Source organism: Carettochelys insculpta, chromosome 4, assembly GCF_033958435.1.
Source record: "Carettochelys insculpta isolate YL-2023 chromosome 4, ASM3395843v1, whole genome shotgun sequence".
In the NCBI taxonomy this organism is placed as follows: domain Eukaryota; kingdom Metazoa; phylum Chordata; order Testudines; family Carettochelyidae; genus Carettochelys; species Carettochelys insculpta.
The window spans coordinates 106,689,895-106,709,018 of record NC_134140.1 but is presented as its reverse complement, the minus strand read 5'-3'; the positions used below and the strand labels follow the sequence as shown (position 1 = coordinate 106,709,018).

The following is a 19,124-nucleotide window of genomic DNA, read 5'->3' as shown; positions in this document are numbered from 1 at the left end:
ACTCCTCTCCCCCTGCTTATCTAAAAGCACCTTGCTGCCATTTCCTGCTGATCTGGTCCCTCATTTGAGCTGGTGTTCACCATGGACTGTTTGTACTCTAAATTTTCCCATCTCCAAATCACCTAGGACCATCAACTCTTTCAGCATCACTCCCTCTGCCTCTTGAGATTCCCAATCTATTAGCACAGGAGTGCTTCAGGTATGGCTGCTTTGCTACATCTGAATATGATGTGTGTCTCTTCTGTGACTGACCAAAGTACTGGAGATGAAAATTAGCCTTGCACAGTTAACACTGTTAGACTTAAATGGTCCTGGAGCTCAGGTGAGCTGCTCTAGGGAGAGAGGGAAGGAGCAAGAGTCTCTCTAATTCTTTAAATTCAATGTTACCTACCCAAGAAGCACCCTGTCAACAGCAACATTAGTGGAAGAAGCTATCAGAAGTTTCCATGGGGTTGGTCTTGAACTTTCAGCTTCCTCACTGCTTTCAAAAAGCTGTACCAAGAACAAGACCACAACAGACAGCAAATAGCTCTTTCCAGCTCCAAAAACACCTACCATTTTGAGAGGAAAAGCCAAGGTTATAAATATAATTTCAAGAAAATGAATAACTGAGATTAGTTCTTTCAAAGTACTATAACTTCATATTTCTCTTAGTGCTTCCTTGGGGTTCTGATTGATGCATGAACCAATAAATGACAGAATTTGGTGGGCCTACATTTTGTATTTATTATCTGAATGTTTAATAAAACCAAAGGATAGGTAGAGACTCTTTCCAAATGTCCTGGCCCAGAACCCCAAAAACATGCTGCTGGACAAAGTTTCTAAGCAAGAATGCTCTCAGGAAACAAATGTGAAGTGAGCATCTGCAAGGTGTTTATTGTGCCATGAGTCGGCAATGCGGGGTTGTATGTAAACTGAGTCTTTTCAGTTTTCAGTTCCATCTACAAATGGAATAATACACTATAAAGAGAAGCATGTGCTGACAGCAATACTTTTTTAAAGAATAGGCTGCGTGATTTGAAGGACTACAAGTAACTTTACTTTGAATATTTATTTTAATAGGACCCAACATAAATTACATACTTACCAATACAGATTAAAAATAAGATCTCTGAGCTAAGGAGTTTTCAAACTGTTTGGATATAATGCAATGAGAGGACAAAAAGACAACAAGGAAGAATAGAAGACCAAGGACAAAGGTATCTTTTTAGTAGATTCCATGGTTAGAGTATTTAGCAAGACCAGTATATAGTACAATGACATGTAAGGTAATTTTCTTACACTGGATAAATTTATTTAAAAACAAATCCCGACCCTGCAATTGGATCCCCTAGAATGGAAGGGGCAAGGGCACACGGGATGGTGCTGATGAGCCTAAAGTGGAATCAAAGCCTTAATATGTTTTTCTTGTAAGCCTCATGGAAGAAATAGATTTTCAAGAAAGATTTGCAAGGGGAGAGGGCAATAGTTTTATGAATTAGCTAAAGTGAGACACTCCATTACCTTCCACTTGGCTCAGTCTGAGATTATCCAGCTGTAAATTGGGCATGAGGATATCCTTCACTACAAGATATTGGAATGGAATCTATGATAACTGAACAGTTAGAATCTCTCACCATTTAAAGGATTCAGACCTGGATGTTCCACTAATCATAGCATCACATCAACTTTATTTTTATATAGATCAAAACATCTAGCATCTCGAGATACTTGGGTGTGTGTATTGCAGGGGTGGCGAATCCACCCTGCTGTGGGCTGGATCCAATGGAGGGGTGTATGTACTGCAGGGGCAGTGAACCTTTATCGAGTTGGGGTCCACAGGTAAGAAGCAAAAAACTACAACTGCCAACTCACTGTGGTCCTAGCTATGGGATCTGGGAGGGAGGGTGCAAGAGAAGGCTGGAAATTGGGTGGGGAGGGAGGGTGCAGAAGTTGGTGAGGGGGCAGGGTTGGACCTGGGCAGGAACAGGCTGGGGGTGTGGTTGTAGGTGAGAAGGATACAAGGATACAAATAGTTTTGGGGTGAGGGGTCTGGGTGGGACGGGCAGGAAGACAGTGGGAGTGGAGGTTGGATGTGAGGCAGGTGCAGGAGCTGTCTGGGTGATGGGTACAGCTTACCTTTGCAGCACCTGTGGGGACACACATTTCTGTGCCCCCTACCCAAGCTCCCAGGCACTGCCTTCTGCTGCTCTGATTGGCCAGAGGAAGCCTCCGGGCAGGATGCCTAGGCTACTGCTGCTCCCACCTCCCTTCTCCCAGCTGGGAGAATAGCAGTGATCAGGAACAGAGCCCCGAGCTGTTTTGTGGTCCCCAGCAGTCTGGATCAAGTCCTGGCTTGCCTGATCTGGCCCAAGAAGCTTGGGGTTCCAAATACTCCACCCTGCTGTGGGCCAGATTCAATGGAGGGGATTGATCTGGATCCAGACTGCAGGTTCCTCTCACCTGGTGTATAGTAAAGGAGCTTGAAGGATTAGTCAATGAAACTAAGGGCTGTAACTAAGGGCTTGACAGTTATTTGCTTTTTACCGTGAATGATTGTGATTGGGAAGGCCTGCTGGTCTTCCATTTGTGGATCATTTTCATGTGATGCCATCATCTGAGCTATCTGAATTAGTGCTGTAGCTTGATCTCTGTTCAGCTGGAATGTCTGGATCATCCTTCTGGCCAATCCCAATGTTATTTCTGGACTAAGCAGCCCACACATCATTGTGGTCTTGGAATTTAAGGCTGGCGGAATAAATTTTCTTTTGTTGATTCTGTTAGCATGTTTGGGGCTGAGAGGCCTAAGAAAAACAAGAGTTGATCTATCAGTAAATTTGGTCCATTGCAGACTAAATGCATATATGCATAACTTTATGTGCACACATGATTTCCTGTGTACATGCATACATATAAAATTGCTCTTCTAAAGGGGGAAATCTGAGTAAAAAACAACAGTACCTTTTCAACTGATTTTCAGGTAAAGAAGGAAATATTTCCACTTTCACCTCTAGATATATTAAATCTCACATTCATGCGTAAAGTATTGTTTCCGATTTATTTTTTATACTGAAAAATCTTTATATGGCTACCAAATGTTTTTAAATTTTGTTACAATCAATCTAAATATCAACTTAGGTGTAAAGGACCAACGACTGTCACTTTTTAAATAAACTGTATCTTCGCTGCTTATTTGGACCAAAGATTTTTTGTTTGCTAAACTTAATCTAACCAAATTTTAAAAGTTACTCTCATGTATATCAATGCAAGCCACCATGTGCATCTTTATGATGATGATTCCACATCCCCTTTTCTTTCAATTGTCTTATAGGCTCAACACAAGTTACCTTGTGACTATTCAGAACACTGCACTGATTTTTTTTACTCTCAGCATGTATTTCTTCTTATTAGAAATGTAGGGAAGAAATACTGGAAGGCTGATTGATTAATGGAATATAAAGGCTGACCAAGACATTAAATTATAAAATTTCACAAATCAAGTGACCATTTATAAGTCAAATTACAAGGGCTGGGGTACAAGTAAGGTAAACTTGAACAAATACATCAGACCCTTGAATAAGAGATAAGTAAGGAATTACTTGTATCATATCTTAATGAGAACTGAAGTGTGACTTTAGGTGCTGACAATACATCACTTACACTGCCACAACTTTTTCCAGCTTTGATTGGAGTGTACTTATTGTCCAGTGAGCACAAAGGAAAGCTTTCTTTCACATCTATTCACATTTACAACACACACACACGAGACTGTATACATACGTTTTTAGTAGGTACTTTACTAGTGGTAGAGTAGCTGGATTGAAATACTCTTGCATATTTCTCAAGGTTGTGAGCTCAGTGCTAGCGTTACAAACCAGCAAAGCATGAACAATCACTGAAATAATTACAAAGGATGTTATAAAAAACAAACAAACAATTTTCTAATGCTCAGTAAATAGCCTTCCGTGATGTCACAGAAGATAAACTGAATACTTTACAATGTGTAATCTAATGATTTATTAAGTGATGCGCTTTTATGGGACAGGCCCATTTCTTCAGATCTGAAAATTCTGAGATCTGAAGTGGGTCTTTTCCTAAAAGCTCATCTTGTAAATCATTTTGTTAGTCTTTAAAGTGCAAGACTGCTCTTTTGTTTTGGTGAAGATACAGACTAACATGGCTACCTCCCTGTGATAATGTCTAACCTGAGATTGTAGGGCAAAAAAATCAATGAGCACTTCCTTTAAGCCCATTAGCTTGAGAGATTTATAGCTTTGGCATGAAACTCCAGGATGGATATCTAGATATAGCGATTATTGCATCTGATAAAGCAGGTCTTTGCCCACCAAAGCTTATGCTCCAAAACGTCTGTTAGTCTACAGAACTAGACTGCAGTATTTGACTTGACCACAGAACTTCTTGTTGTTTTTGAAGATGCAGACTAACATGGCTACTTCTCTGATAGCAATTATTGTGATATTTAAGGAAATCATTTAATTGGTGATGAGGTTCAGGAGATGGAACTTTTAAAAAATTGGTTATTTGTTTGGTCATTAACAGACCAGCTTCATTTCCATTTTGTTTCCTTTATTTAAAATTATCATAGGTGGAATTATTTTTTGCAGTATGAATACAATACATAGATGGCAATTGTTGATCACACTCTTTTTGGGAAGTGGCAGTGTTTGTGCAGAACACTTTATTGACATAATCTGAGTTTACAACAGTTAGGTGGAGCTGGTCTCTTTGAGGCGAATTAGAGTACAGGACTCTCAAACTGAGGTTGAGATGTTTTGGCTCAGGCTTGAACCCAGGCGCTACTACCTTGCAAGGTGGGTGAGTGCCAGGAAAGCCAGAACCTCTAAACTGCAAGTAATCAGACCCTTAGTTGACGTCAACTGGCATGAGCCATCCCCAATGTCTCACTGTAGTGCAGACATATTTCTAGTCTGCAGGTAATGTTTAGTACTTAATTTACTACTGTAGACTAAATTTGGTCTGTATTTTACAAACATCAATGAAAAACTTTACCCAACAAAAACTACCATAAGATGATAGGAAAGTAATAAAAGCAAAGAAGTTCATGTTTAAGTATCTTCTAATATCTTCTGATGGTAGCTCACACAAGCCCTGAATCCTGTTCCATTTTTCTGCAGTAATTAATTTTGCTATTAAAGTCACAATGCCTGGTTTTTTCACTTTAGTCTTTCTGCAGTCTTAAAAAAATTACAAAAACATTTTGTGCTTGGTTTCAGCTCTGAATTTCTTCAGAACTAGTAAATTCCATTACATTTTTGTGAATTAGCCAATGGGGGGGAAAACCTACTTTTTATTATGGGGGGAAGAATTTAAATTTTGTTGCACGTGGACAAAACAAATAGTTAAATTTTAATTTCAAGTTTATGTAGCTAGACCTCCATGAAGAAGAATCATATTTCTTAAATCTTGCATCTTAAAATTATATTATAAGCTAATTAAAAATCTTTCCAGAGACAAGCTTAGTTTAACATTTCCTCCATTAGGGTTTTCTTTTTTGAAACAGAGCTGGGTAGCATGGAACAGCCCAACTTTAATGCCACAGCTAGGTTTTTTTCAAGTTTTAAAACTTACAAGGAAAATAGATGTGAAACATTAAAATTGCAAAGTTAGGGAGCGGATTAGTGAAAGGCCCAACTCTGTAGTTCTCATGCAGGGCAAAACTCCCAGGCTACACCTACAGCACAGAGATCTTTTGAAAGAAGCCCTTCCATAAGATCTCTTCTGAAAGAACTTCTTTCGAAAGAGAGCATCCACACGCAAAACAGCAAATCAAAGGAGTGATCTGCTCTTTCAAAAGAGAGTGTACACACAGCCCCCCGCTCTTTCAAAAGAATGTGTCAGGGATTGAAAAATCAAGCCCCATGGGGACTGCCCTTTCAAAAAAAGGGCCTGCGGAAAGTCTGCACACATTTTCTTTCGAAAGAAGCTTTTGAAAGGGGACAGTATTCCTGAAACAGGAAAGAAAGAGCTATTTCAAAAGGAGTGATGCATTCTTTTGATTTATGTTTGAAAGAACACATTTGCGTGTAGACACTCCATGGGATCTTTCGAAAGAACTTGCTAATGTAGACACATCCCCACTGAATTATGAGCCTCCGGCTAGAATAGAAACATTTGTCTGACCACACTGCACATATGTACAGTGGTATTACTGATTGATCTTCAGTCTATTAGACAAGAAACTTAAAGTATGTGCAGTGTACCCTGGATTAAAAAAAAGTTGAAAAATAATTCTCGAATTTGTACCGTATTTGTGTACATTCTTGAACTACCAGAATAATGTCAACAGCTGTAGGTTTCTATTCTGCTCCAGAAAACATACATTGCACTATATAGTTCTACTTCCTACTTACTTCGTCACCTGGCTTATTTGTAGCTTCATAAACAAAAAAAAGACATACACCTCCAGCCTAAGCTCCCTGCTTCCCCAAACCCCCAGATGTTTGGATGTTCCTGGGGTTTCTCTGTAAGACAACTTCTTTTCTTGCTTCCTCTGCCAGAGGCATGCTCTGAACCCTCTTGTACACTTTGCCCAATATCATCACAATACATAACCTGACTGGGTTTTAAATGAGGCTGAGGTGGAAGAGAAAAGAGTAAAACAAAAATGTCATTAATTCACTTCTGAAATATTTGGCACATAATAAATGTCACTGGTTAACAAAACACTTCCAACTCTTTCTACCAGGTTCACTTTCTGAAACCTTTGCAAAAATAATTCAGAAGTAAAGTCCTTCAAAAACTTATGAAATTTTATATTTTTAAATAAAATCAAAGAGTTTGGATTTTTTTTTTAAAAGAGTAACAGGATTTGAGACTAGAACAGGGAGGAAAATTTGCTGAGCCACAGAATAGATTAAATAATTCCAAGATGCATTTTGTAAAAATGTTACAGCTAGCACGTTCTCAATGCATGAGTGACATACTTTTTCCATTGTATATGGCAAGATAGATGATGAATATCATTTTGGGTTTTATTTATGGGTCTCTAATTTCTCCAGTTGTTCATTGCTCCAACCCTTAAGAAATTCATAAATTCATGGAGGATAGGTCTATCAATGGTTATCAGCAGTGGTGCAAGTAAACATTTGTTACTGAGAGGAGAGGTGGGTGTCATCCCTGTCTCAGTCCCAGCTGAGTTCCCTCATGCTTTTTCCTCTCACCTCCATCCCATGTTACCTGCAAGGAGTAGGACCTGAGGACTATGTGGCAGCCAGAGGAGCTGTTAGCAGTTCTGCTCCTTGCCCCTCCCAGCAGGAAAAGGAGCATAACCCACCCCAGCCCTTCCCTTCCACAGAGCTACTGTGCCTCTGTAGTGGCATAAGCCCAGGACTTACCTCTTCCCTCCAGCTCTATACACAAAGACAGAGTTCCATGGAGATGCTGGGGGGTTCTACTCCATTTCTCACTGCCTCATTTGAAGGGAAAGGAGCAGAAGCAGTAGCTCCACCACCTGGCCCTCCAGAGAGCTGCTGCGTCTATGTACAGTGGTAAGGAGAGAAGGAGGTCTGGGAGTTCTTGTCCTTTACCTGCTGGGAGAAGAGCAGAATGCTGATACATCCTCCAGCTGCCACAGTGCTCCCAGCCCCGGTCACAGCCCTGGGCACAGAGATGCTGCAGCTCAATGGAGAAGTCGGGGCTGGCTGGCATGGAGTCTTTTCACTATGTGATATCAACTACAAATAACTTGCTGGTACAGCATACTGTACCAGCCCCTTGCACCACTGGGGAGCAGATGTGATGTCCTGAGCTCTGTTCCCCAAAAGCTGCACATGGGCGGTCGGGGATAGATTACTTGATGACCTCATAGTTCACTCCCTCTTGGCCAGTTAGCATTAGCTCCTGGAAGAAGACAGGAGAGTGGACTGAATGGACCTTTGGTCTGAACCATTGTGGCAGTTCTTATGTTCTTAATTGCTTAAATGACTAACCTGATAATAATACTTCATAATAATCAATTCATAAGAGTGACGTCTGAGAAATATTGTGTTCTTCATCCCTACTTGGATATTTTCCTATTAATACATGAAACAATTCTTCAGAATAAAACTTACTATTTGAGCACCAATTTGTGGAACAATAGCCTTTCAGAGGCAATAATTCAATTTCATTGCTAGACGATGGTCCAAAGAAAGCACTACATGCAATGAAAGTGTCCAGAGATTCAAAGTTCAGAGTCTTTGAAACAACCCAAAGGTCGTCTGTCAAAATAAGAAATCAATTTTTCACTTAAGACCAAATTTCTACTATTGCAGACTTTTAAATTCAAGCAATTTTTTTCCAAATTATGCCACTAATACTCTGGTAAATAGTATCTAGTGACTTATGACAAATCTAAGTGTCTTAATGCTCTTCACGTTATTCAGACTTTAGACAAATTGTTAAAAGAAATAGTAGCCATTGCCAGCCCCTAATTACAGACAACAATTATAACTGACAGCTATTTTGCTAAAAAACACTAACAAAAGATCTCCTTCAAGCTAGATTCTGAGAGCCTAAGAGCACATCTACACTGCACACCATATAACAGCACAACAGTCCTATTGCAGCCACCTGTTGTAAGGTGTGCTGTGCAGACATTATTTATCATTAGCAGAGAGTTCCTGTGGTCTGGCAAATTCTCTCATCCAACAACGGTCAGATCCCAAGGGTGCTACATTAGAGAGGTTCAACTTGTATCTGTAAATGCAAACCATGACTTCTGAGTACGCTTCAGTGCCTAAATTATGCACAGGCAAAGGTTATACATGTGCACTTCTGAAGACTTTTTCTGTAGTTCTATTCTAAGTGCACACGTTATATAGATATGAGAATCACCCTATCTACCACTGAAGTGCACCCACTTGAGTGGAATGCAACAGTGGTCAGAGGACTCGACTACCCAGTAAGTCAAAAAGTAGAAAAAATACCTTTTCCAAATAGCACCACAAAGAAGTTTAGGTAAGCAGAATTATCAAAAATGGAATGTGATTGTAGCACCATGGCAGCCTATTTCCCTTTTCTTGTGTAAGGTTCTTAAAAGACCACCATGGTCAAGAACCTTGATTTTCATGTCTTCATTGAAAGACTGTTCCTCTGACAGAACAATGATCTGTTGTGTGGTGATGGATCAGAACCAGTTCAGAGAGAAGAGCAACACCTATTAAATAATATACACCAATTTCTGTGATCTGAGGTTTCCTTAAAGGTTCCTAATATGAGGACCATGTCTGACTCTAGGTGGCTTGCTAAATCAATAAGGTCCCAGCCAAAGATGGCATATCTACAGACCAAAAATGCTGCAAATTCACTAACTTACATTAAATACTTTTACTTTATACAAAATTTATTTTATTTTCTGAACATGATTTTCAATGTTCATGATTACAAAATCAAAAACTGACTTAAGACACCTGGCTACCTTTCTAAAATTAGAACGAAGCTTCATTTCTTGTCAAGATCAAAGAATTTGAGGTTTTTCTCTCCTATGACAAATGCTTTATAAGACCACTTTAGAGGCAACACTAACCTGTGTCAGACCTGCCAATGAAAGATGTAGATTTGCTTACCTTTGCTGTACACAGAGGAGTGTTCCTTTCTGCTCAGTTTAAGGTATAACTTGCTTTTAGAATCTCCTTCAAATTTGGCATTTGCAATCATTAATTTCTTTAGCTTACTATGTTTTCTTTGAGCATCGAAGTTTCTTCTGTTTTTAAAAAATCCTATTTCAATAGTCAGCATGTAACTTCAAGCAAGAACCTGGCAGAATTCTAATTCAGCTTAAGAAACAAATCAGCAGTCTTACCAAATAACAAAAATATTAAGATTGAAATGATTTTTGCAGCCATTTGTCTTTGGAAGAGTTTATGAAAGACACTCACTAAAAAATACTTCTTTGATATTTCTTGTCTTCCTCCTACTTAATCTCCCAAACAATGGCAATGTAACACTTGTCCCCATTTGCTATTAGTTGTGTAGCTGAGTATGAAAACAACTAACTTTGAGAGCCTAATCATTCAGGATTAAATCTGTTTTCCTTCAGTAGCAAAAATGATGTGCTAAGCATAATTTTTAGAGTTGGTTGGAAATTTTTATTCATTTATTTATTTTATTGCCATTTCTATAAAAATAGAAAATATTTTTTCACTTAAAATGGTTTGTTTCAAGACTTGTATTCCTAATTTTCTATTCATTATCAAATCTACACACTACACCTAAAAGAGTAACCATGAACTTCTTCAGCAACTGCTTCTGCTGCAGTCCATAAATTTCTACAGTAGCATGACACTGACATGGTCTTTGACAATTGACAGCAGAGTTTTTCTAAATGGGCTGCTGTGAAAGTACTGGAGTTGGCTGGCTATCTGACTCAGAAAACATCATAGAATCATTTTACATTCAGTTTATCTCCGAATCCAGCAGGACTAGTTTTAGTCTGCAGGTTTTTATTTTACTTTTTAATGGACAACTTGAGGTGTGCAGAGGTCCACGACTAATTAGGGAAAGTTTCACATTCACCATTGGCAAATTGCCAAGTGGTGTTTCAAATGGTAATGATTTTTATTTACTACCAGACTGGACCACAGTGCACTTAGTATTCTGAAATTTTAGAAGTTCAATATACTAATACTTTTTAGCCAGACAACACTGGGAATTCTTATCTGGTGAAAAGGCTGCAGCAATTTGCTGGCTAGTGAAATATTCACTTTAAAAGAGGAACTTGTAGCAGAACTGTTAAATAAAATCCAAAAATTGAAGTGGAATTTTACTTCTCCTGTACAACCTTGATGCTAAGCCAGGGTCTAGGATTCAGGCAGTTCACACCTTTACTGCTACACTTAGTCTATTGTAAATTCAAGTTGATATTCAGAAGTTTTTCTGTGCTACCTTGCTACTTCTATTCAAGTTCCTCTGTTGGTGCATCCTTAGGCTAAATCTACACTACAACATAAATTTGAATTTAAGGCATTTAGCTCGATTGTACCAAGTGACTGTCTTCACTGTAAATACCATTAGCTCGATTCAGGGAGCACTAATATTGATATCATAACATTGTTGAAACCAGCTGGTTGTAGTGTCAAGTTCAAATTTAAATGTTTGAATGAAGGCTGATGTGGAAATGCCATGTCTTTGAATCAAATTCATTAGCCTCCAAAGTCTGACTGGCACTGCTGCAACTGGTTCCCAGCTCCAACAAACCAGGTGCAGCAGCACTGGTCAGTTTCCTGGCTCCCCCAAGCTGGAAGGACCTGGGAACCAGGCAGCAGGGTGAGCGCTGCCGATGGTAGGGGTACAGCAGGGCCCAAGAGGGTGGTGAGGGAAGGTGCAGACTGTGGGGCTGAGGGAACTGTGGGACAGGTTCCCACAATGCACTTCTGCAACAGTCGCTGTTTGGTCATTGAGTGTGGCAGCACTACCTCGACTTTCTGTGGATTTTGTGGGGAAGTGAGGATACTCGGAGTTGAATTGATAAAACCCAGCATTGTAAAATCGAATTTAATAAAATCAAATTTATCTGGTAGTGAAGACATAATCTCAATGTAACTCTTTTGGCCATAGAATCACACTGGAAGCTCTATTCAGCTGATTATCCATCACAGCCCCAAAGATGAAAGATTAAATTCTGGAGAAACTGACAGGTACACTTTGGCTTTACTGAGTAAAATTGTCAAATCTTGCACAATAGGACGTATTTAAGGGAGAAATTACACAAATGATAACAAGCAAGACAATCAGAAGGGGCTTAATTTTCTGGGTATCAGCAATTTGATAAATCAGTTGTTTTCACAAAATTATTGAAGGCAAAAATCTAAACTGTTGTTGTATTGATCTTTCTCAATCTGAACACTTTAAAATTTCCCCCCCAGAATCCCTACCTCATTAGCAAAGATTGTGAACATTGGGCAGATTCTCTGCTCATATAATTCCACTACTGTCCATGACATTACAGCAGCAGACCACTAATTTACAAATGTTATGTTTCATATGATACTGTAACAATTATCTTTTAATCCGGTATACCTCACCAAAAGTTGGCATTCCTCATAGAGGGAAATCTTCTGACATCTGAGGTAAGCACCAATACTCTTCATGTCATGAAGCATTAAACTGGCTCTGGAATGTAGCTGTCTTGGGTTCACGTCTTCTACCCACTTGAAAAACTTACATTGGTCAGTTTTGGGGGCATCACAGGTATAAAAAAGGCGACCCTAGAACAAGTAAGCCATCAATTTTATTTTAAAAATACGTATCAGTTTATAAGTTGGTTTGCCCATGCTGTGTGCTCTAAAGGTAAGTAAATAAATCTGCTGTTTTTATTTGCTCCACAAATCTGCTGGGAAACTAGGCAGTTTGCAGAATCACTCATTTCTGTAATTGTGGCTACGTCTACACTAGCCCCAAACTTCAAAATGGCCACGCAAATGGCCATTTCGAAGTTTACTAATGAAGCACTGAAATGCATATTCAGCGCTTCATTAGCATGCGGGTGGCCGTGGCGCTTCGAAATTGATGTGGCTCGCCGCCACGCGGCTCGTCCCGACAGGGCTCCTTTTCAAAAGGACCCCGCCTACTTTGAAGTCCCCTTATTCTCATCTGCTCATGGGAATAAGGGGACTTCAAAGTAGCTGGGGTCCTTTCGAAAAGGAGCCCTGTTGGGATGAGCCGAACGGCGGCGAGCCGCGTCAATTTCAAAGCGCCGCGGCCGACCTCATGCTAATGAAGCGCTGAATGTGCATTTCAGCGCTTCATTAGTAAACTTCAAAATGGCCATTTGCGTGGCCATTTCAAAGTTTGGGGCTAATGTAGACACGTTCTCTGTGTGGATTGTCATTCATCACAGTCTATAGAATCCAAACTGATACTTAGCAAATCATAGATTTTGAAATATCTGGTATTAAATCAAATGAACTATCATATGTGCATGTTACATTAAAAAGATAACATTTATACTTTAATGTATTAATCTTGAAATTGATACTAACACTGATTGTCAGAATATGATAATGCTATGTTAATTTGTAATCACATAACAATCTAAGAACCGTAATAAAGAAGTAATCTGCACCTTATTTTGACCTTCTTTTTTAACCATAACAAGCTTCGCTGGATGTTTGTGATTGCAGAGTGGAACACAGTTTTCATTACTTTCCTCAAGCCCATCTTTCACTGAAGTGCAAAATGACGTGCTCACATTGGAAAGAGCCTTGTGTAGTTTTTGTGACTGCTCAAAAAGCAGTATGTTTAACTGTTCTTTACATAAAAAGAGAGGGAAAATTTAAGATAGCTATTGTGCACACAACTTTCCTTTGAAAGTAAACAAATGCATCTCTTTTACTATCAACATAAAATTTAGATGGTAATTTTTTCAAAAATCTATACCTGTCCTATAAATGTGACATCTTCTTTGAGGGTGAACAGTTTAGAAATGACATGAGTTATTTAGTTCCAACAACCTTATTTTCAGATATCCCATGTGTAAATTGAAGTATCTGCATATTAAAATGATTGTACTTGAAAAAGTATGTACAAATCTTGACCTGGGACTTATGTGATATATAGGTCTTGGGAAAGACAACAGCACAGAGGAGTTTTTGAAAAAAAATAAATAAATAAACATAGCTATTGGTTTTAACTCATTGTCAAAGTAACTAAGATACTTTCAAACCAGATAGAAATTTACTGTTCCTTGCTCTTCCCCACCATGAAAATGCAGCACGTTGAGCAAGCTACATTTATCACTACAATGCATATGACGTTCTTTGAATAGTCAAGAAGTGAATAGGCAGAGAAGCCGAATATTTTCAATGATAACAAAGTATACAAGTCAGAACTGAGATACGTGGGCAGGGAACCAGTCAAGAGTCAAAGCAGATACAAATCTAACACATGTAACATATCACTTTTTCAGTCTGTGAAAACGTTTAGAAATTAAAAAGTTCACAACTTATTAATTTATTATGGCTGACATATGTTTTGAAACTATACCTGTCAAAGCAGCTGTAAAAATCTGCTTGTAATGAATATGCGACTGAAACACAGTAGGTATGTAAGTTTGCCTTTTGGGAAGATTAGTACATTTTACTTTATCTCCACTGGGAAAAGAGAGCTCAGACAGAGAGAGGTCCTGCAAAGTATTAAAAAAAACAAAAACAAAAACCACGAGGCATTAAAAATACTTGCTAAATCCTGATCACCTTTTAAGAAAAAAGTAATAACTAATGGAAGGAATTTTTGATTCCTGATTGACATGCAGAAGAAAAGCTGTCTGATTCACTTTGCTGGGACTGCAAGCATGTGTAATGACAAGCACATACGCATTTGCAATACAGAGGCTTTGGACAGCACTTTCAATACTACCATGTTCACTATCAGCATGCTAAACAAAGTGAAATTCACACCTCCATTGAGAGTCTGTACAAAGTTATGCACAATCTAAGTTTTGAGAGCTTTAGTGGAATTTAAGTGATACATAGGTACCGTGGCAGGCCTTAGCGCATGGATGAATTCTCCCCAATTCATAATTAGAACCATTTCTGTAATGCAGCAACGTAGTTTCACTCATAAAGTAGTGTAGACGCTCTGGGGCCCTTTTGTCGACAGACAGGGCTTCTGGTTCATTGGGCAGCCCTGTTTGCAGAGCTTCCTGTCAACCATTCTATTGAGAGAGGGCCAGGCAGACTGGCTGCTCTCTGTCAACACAGCAGATTGCTCTTTCGATCTGCTTTTATGTGTAGATGTGATCTGTCGAGAGGAAATCCCTTCTGAAAAAGATTTCTGTCAACAGAGGCTTCTCATCTAGACATGGCCAAAGACTTCTGTTTTGGTGCCCTCCTTTCCCTGTTCAATCCACGTCTGTTGTTTTGGAAACTACTTTGTGTTCTTAACTGAAACACATCTCCTTGTGTTTCCCAAGCTCTTATTTATTCTATGTATGACTGGTGTGCTTCTAATGATAAAATACAAGAACAGTTATGAAATTTAACTACTGCATTTTGAAATAACATTTTTCAAGCCATAACATTCTCATTGATATGAACCACGTACACTATAATCCTCAAGCTATACACATGAAATATTGACTTAAAGAAATACTGTCAACTTAAATAAATTTTTAAATCTCACTTCTCCATTTTCCCCAGTATCCCTCCCTCCCTCTGCCACCGCTATGTGAAAGGAAGAAAATGACTAATCATACAGGGGAAACTATGAAACGTACTAAACAAAAAAAAAGCAGTACTGTAGTACCTTAAAGACAAACACTATTATTTATGAGGTGATGAGCATTTGTGGGAAAGACCCACTTCTTCAGATCTGGAGAGTAACTGAGAGAAAAAGAACTGGAAGGAAAAAAAAAGCAGCGAAAAAAATTTGAGGAAACAGCTGCAGATGGAGGGAAGGAAGGAGGCGGAGAGGTAAAAAAACCTCTGCAAGTGTCTATTAAGTGGGATGTCTGCCATCACTGTGAATATCAAAGGAGGGGAAACTGTCCTTGTAATATGTAAGATAATTGAGATCTTTGAGTCCATGGTGATAAGTATCAAACGTGAAAAGTTTGGACACTTGCCAAGGTTTCCCCCCCCACCTCTCTTCTCCATCCCCCACCACAATGTCTTCCCCCATCTAGCTGCTTCCTCAAGCTGAGGAAGTGGGTCTTTCCCACTAAAGCTCATCACCTAATAAATAGCATTGTTAGTGTTTAAGGTGCTACAGGACTGCTTTTTTTTGTTTTGTGAAGATACGGACTAACATGGTTACCTCTCTGAGACTATGACACTTACCGTGCATTTGACAGTAGTATGTAGCTAAAATAAAAACAAGTTGGTTTGTTTTCTTTAACAGATGGAATCTCATATTTATAGTGACCTTAGCTGCCACTTACTACAGTAGTAGGTTAAGTGTGTGTTTTGTTTTCTTTAAGTTGACTGTCACTAAACACAGATTGCAAAATATGAAAATCAACTGTAATCTATTGGTTAGTTAATTTTCCCTTCAGAATATTAACTTGATAAACTGAAAGTGGTTCATTTTCTGAAGAGAGCAACATGGATTTGCATATACATTTTGAGGACAAACAAAACCTAAAAAATTTGGAGACAATGTTCATAAAGACCACCTGAAATGCACTGAAGTCTTCTATGTGCAACATTGATATGTTCATGCATAAGGAAATATAGTAACAAAGAGGAAGCCGTGCTAGTTTATACACTATCAAAACAAAAAGCAGTCAAGTAGCACTTTAAAGACTAGCAAAATGGTTTATTAGGTGAGCTTTCGTGGGACAGAACCTTCTGGTCTGGCTATGGTCTGAAGAAGTGGGTCTGTCCCACGAAAGCTCACCTAATAAACCATTTTGCTAGTCTTTAAAGTGCTACTTGACTGCTTTTTGTTTTGAAGGAAATATAGGTACATCTAAACATCATTTGCCTATAGAGCTATCTATTTCCACCTGATATTTGTAGTGCACAATAATTCAGATTGAAAACTCAGAATACCCAATTATTGGAAGTGGCCTTGCTCAGGAGTGGACAACCTGTGGCTCTTCAGAAGTTCATATGTGGCTCCTTGCGTAGGTGCCAACTCTGGGGTTCGAGCCACAGGTGCCAACTTTCCAGTGTGTTAAGGGTGCTTGCTGCTCAACCCCCAGCTCTGCCCCAGGCCCTGCCCCCACTCTGCCCCTTATGGTCTAGATCTATAGTGTTCAACACATTAACCACTAGCCAAACATGGCTGTTTTGCCAGTTGAGTTGGCTAGTTGGCTTGACAATAAGTATTTTCTGAATAATGTGGCTAGTTCTCTACAGCAGTAGCCACTATATTGGTTATTGCTTCAGAACTAGTTGGACACCACGGGTCTAGATGATGATGATTGGTTTTGTCATGAGTGCAGGAGACTGGACTTGATGACATCTCAGGGTCCCTTTACAGTTCTATGATTCTGTAATTCCCCAAGTCCCGCTCCTTCCTGCCCCCACTTCTGAGCCTGCCATATCCTCTCTCCTCCTTCCTTCTGTAGAACCTACTGCATGCTGTGAAACAGCAGATCACCATGCGGAGGAGGCACAGGGTGGGAGACGTAAGTGCTAATTGGCAGTGGGTGGGAGCTGATGGTGGAGCCGCTGACCTATTACTGTGGCTTTGTGGCAATATACACTGATAAATTCCGGCTCCTTCTCATGCTCAGGTGGGCCAGCCCTGGCATTGCCAATTCTAAACAAAAGTCAACATCACAACCTTCCTATCAACTCCCTGGCATCAAAAATCAGAGCATACAAGTCTATTTGGCAACCAATGAAACAGAAGTAGTCATAAAGCAATTACCACAATAAAAATGTATGTACCATATGCTGTTACTGTGAGCACGAATACGGAAAATAGTTCTACATTTTGCTGAAACATCCCAAAGGAGATCTGACACACACAGTCAGAAAAACAGTTTATTGAGCAGACTATCAACAAGTAATGTGTCACCATTCAGCCTGGCAAATTTTTACATGTCAGCTTTTTTAATATTTTAAATGAAAAATTCAGGTCATTGGTCTTCTACATCTACTTACCCATACCTGTGGATTTTGTGTGACTGGAATGGTGAATTGTCATGACTTGTTTTGCAAGGATGATGTTTTTTGACAAGGCTTGCATTGGACAGCACAGCCAGCATGAATTGCCAGTGGGGCAAACATGTATTAAGTGTACACAGTCGACTTGAATAGTTACGCACCTGAGCCTCTACTATTAGACGACAGTGAGTCACCTGACCCAATGCTTTTTGTGTTTCTTCAGCGCTAGGAATCTGGTTTAAGTGCAGAGAAAGTATCTTTCCTTCTGAAATAGAATCTTGGCTGCTAAAATTTCTGCCATATTTATCAAGTATGCCTTTTATCATTTGCACATGAACAGAGTCTGGAAGGCTTTTATTCACAGCATCCCTCTCACTCTCTCTAGTGTCAGGAAGTGGCATTCCAAAGACATTCTCAGCACAGAAGTCATCGGTCATTTTCACATCACCTCTGTTTTGAGTTATCAAATCACACTGAGCTGTGTTGTGATATTTCAGCCACTTGCTTTGTCTGTTTTTTGAAGTTCCATTTGAAAACACTGGCTCTATAAACTTCCCTTGTCTTTCTTTCGAGTGCTCTACAGGTGCAGAGGTTTCATAGTTCCTGTCCTCAGGCCCAAAAGCACAGACAGGAAACACTGCTGACTTGCCATAAAAGTTGACTATTGGAGAATCAAAGGATTGCTGATTCTCACAGTCAGTTACACCTGAATAAACTTGAGAGTCAAGAATCTCCTCAGTGGCAGGAAGAGTGATATGTGGAGTTCTTGTTCTAACTGTGGACTGGAGGCTTTGGAGGTTGCTGTCTCCTGAACAGCAAGATTCTTCTGTTCCTAGAAGGCAAATATGTCGTTAGTAATCTGCTACACCAATCCCTCAGACCCTATTTTTATCTTAGACGCACAGAATAAGCAAAACATTACACCTTCCTTGTGCATCTTGACTTCACCTTGTCTGTCCTCTTGGCAGCAAGCCCTACATTCTCTAAAGAGTATCAGACTAAATGCCAGCATAGAATCATAGAATACTAAGACTGGAAGGGACCGCGAGAGGCCATCAAGTCCAGCCCCCTGCCCTCACAGTGGGACCAAGTACTGTCTAAACCATCCCTGATAGACATCTATCTAACCTGTTCTTAAATATCACCAGCGATGGCGATTCCACAACCTCCCTTGGCAATTTATTCCACTGTTTGACCACCCTGACAGTTAGGAACTTTTTCCTAATGTCCAACCTAAACCTCCCTTGCTGCAGTTTAAGTCCATTGCCTCTTTTTCTATCCTCAGAGGCCAAGAAGAACAAGTTTTCTCCCTCCTCCTTATGACAATGTATGTAATAGTCATTTCAAATGTGATTTTTTTACTCAGTTTAAATTCCTATTTTGAACAGATATTTAGAGGAGTCCTACTGAAGTAAAACTGTATTTTGTAAAACTTGTTTCAGCATTCTGGCAGCTACTAATAAATATGTGGAACTAGTGGCTGGGTCAGCTGTGTGCTTTCAAAAAATCAGATTCAGCATTAGCATTTAACAAGAAATAAAACCACAAAGTTACTACTGTCCCATGTGA

The 19,124-nt window shown here is 39.4% G+C and overlaps 1 protein-coding gene across 1 annotated transcript in view; it reads right to left on the bottom strand.

Moving 5' to 3' along the window:
* ZGRF1 (zinc finger GRF-type containing 1) overlaps positions 1-19,124 on the bottom strand; it is a 53,057-nt gene that overhangs the window by 11,374 nt on the left and 22,559 nt on the right. Inside the window, exons 12-20 of the mRNA XM_074993420.1 lie at positions 17,717-18,387; positions 13,984-14,122; positions 13,064-13,248; positions 12,019-12,206; positions 9,567-9,703; positions 8,073-8,219; positions 3,760-3,874; positions 2,527-2,783; positions 392-551 (exon numbers count right to left, since the gene is read on the bottom strand). Coding sequence (XP_074849521.1) covers positions 392-551; positions 2,527-2,783; positions 3,760-3,874; positions 8,073-8,219; positions 9,567-9,703; positions 12,019-12,206; positions 13,064-13,248; positions 13,984-14,122; positions 17,717-18,387 — 1,999 coding nt within the window. The remainder of the gene's footprint in view (positions 1-391; positions 552-2,526; positions 2,784-3,759; positions 3,875-8,072; positions 8,220-9,566; positions 9,704-12,018; positions 12,207-13,063; positions 13,249-13,983; positions 14,123-17,716; positions 18,388-19,124) is intronic.